Here is a 1,973-nt window from a genome sequence, read left to right on the forward strand (position 1 = left end):
TTCTCAAATCATGTTCACACTTCACAGCGCATCACTTTTCCAACTTTTCCACCATTTTATTTATGGCATTTACAATTTTAGTCCATGGGGCCAATGGATATAGTAAAAAGAAAAATGGGAAGAGGGATTTACAAAAAGAGGTAATAAAAGAATTTTTATATTTTGATCTAATAAAAAAAATTTACTCAAAAGGAAACAATAGTTTTTAGGATTAATAAGTACTATGCTTTTACTTTTTTAACCTTAGTAGACAAAATACACATTTATATCAAACCTAATATGTACAATGTACCCTAAAAATATGTACATAAAATTACAATTATATGTATATTTTATTATAAATATATGTACATTTTTTGAGACCATAAAAAATTTTAAAAATAAAAAATTAGTGTATACATATATATATATATATGTATTGATCTGCATCTTTTGTAACTTTATAATCCACTTTATAATTTTTATAATTTATTTACTTTTCAACAACGCAAAGAGCTTGGTAAGATCATCAATGATTTTTTTAGCTTCAAGATCAAAACATAACTAACAAAATATAGTAAATGAAACAAAAATCACTCAAATTAGAGATTAGAGAGTCAACAAATCATTAACATACAAAAAATATATATCTCTACTTATTATCTTATTAAGCATAAAAGAGAGTATGCAAAATCAGTTCTTTCACTTCTTACCTTTTGTCCATACTTATGAAATTACTTAATGTTAAATAAGGTACTTTAAAATACTTTACCGTATAATATTCCTTAATATTATGTACATAAAACTACAATTATATTTACATGTTATTAGACAATGTTCCTCTCTATTAAAAGAAAGCCAAATCCAAACGCATAGTTTTCTTCAAAGACTGGCCAAATCGACGAGACCCTCATGTAATTAAAAAAAATTAAAGTGATTATATAATATTTGAATAATGAAGTAATTTTTGTCAAATATGATTTTTTTCTCAGCCAAAGAGATTTAATTAATAAGAAAAATTGTTACACTTGATGATCTTGTGCTGAAAATGCAGTATCAGCCTCAATATATCACCTATAGGCAAAATAGATTCAATTACAACCAAGCATAAAAAAGATTCTTACTATCACCACCCATCCTTGCCAAGGAGTCGGCAAAGCAATTGCCATCTCTGTATGTACGCACGAATTCCACTTCACCAACGGTTTCGACATGTTTATCTATTTCAGCAAAATTTTGCCAATGCATCCATGGTCTCGAGTTTTTGTTGCAAACCCAATTAATAGCAACTCTAGAGTCTGACTCCAGGATTAGCGCAAATTTTTTTAGAAAAGAAGAGGAAGCAAAAATTTGTAGAGCAGTCTTTATGGCCAGTAATTTTACCATATTAGATTCCTGTTCTCCTAGCGGCCCATAAAATAAAGCTAAAATCTTACTTTCTGAATCTCTAAGGACTCCATCACATCCTGCTTTCCCTGGTTTTGTTCTAGCAGATCCATCAACATTAAATTTTAATCTGTTTGCAGCTGGAATCATCCACCTCTCTTTTATCTTGTGCACGCATCAATTCTCCCATTTCTTTTGGACTTATCCACCATAATGCTTCATCCTCTGCCAGAGCTCCTTCTAAAGCTTTTACACAGTTTTGTCAATTCAGTTTGATCTAATCAATTTTGGTTATATTCAGTTAATCAAAGTAGTTTAATTGGTGAAGTCAATCTATTTTTGTGTCTAAAATCGATAATCAAATCACCCGAATTAACTGATTTTTATATAAATTTTTAAGAATGATAATTATGTAATTTTATAACCACTTAAAAAGAATCATAATTTTTGACTGCTTCTATTTGCATTTTATTTTATTACAAAATAAAATACTAAAACTATAAAATTAGTATTTTAGGTGTAATAAAATTAGTATTTATATGTCAATCAATGATTTTGATTTTGTCTTTTTAATAAATTTATCTAATATTTTAAAATATTATTTTTTT

At 27.5% G+C, this 1,973-nt stretch overlaps 1 protein-coding gene across 1 annotated transcript; it reads right to left on the bottom strand.

Moving 5' to 3' along the window:
* Window positions 1–1,074: 1,074 nt before the first annotated feature.
* LOC149511880 (uncharacterized) lies at window positions 1,075–1,515 on the bottom strand. Its single transcript, XM_089753445.1, has one exon. It carries the CDS (start codon window positions 1,513–1,515, stop codon window positions 1,075–1,077), a length of 441 nt encoding a protein of 146 aa, XP_089609571.1.
* Window positions 1,516–1,973: the final 458 nt, after the last annotated feature.

The sequence above is a fragment of the Durio zibethinus genome, chromosome 24 (genome assembly GCF_047325235.1).
Source record: "Durio zibethinus cultivar Kanyao isolate XHJ-2024 chromosome 24, ASM4732523v1, whole genome shotgun sequence".
Taxonomy (NCBI): domain Eukaryota; kingdom Viridiplantae; phylum Streptophyta; class Magnoliopsida; order Malvales; family Malvaceae; genus Durio; species Durio zibethinus.

Bases quoted from the DNA above. Each gene is read 5' to 3' on its own strand.
- LOC149511880 (XM_089753445.1), bottom strand. From the start codon at position 1,515: ATGATTCCAGCTGCAAACAGATTAAAATTTAATGTTGATGGATCTGCT.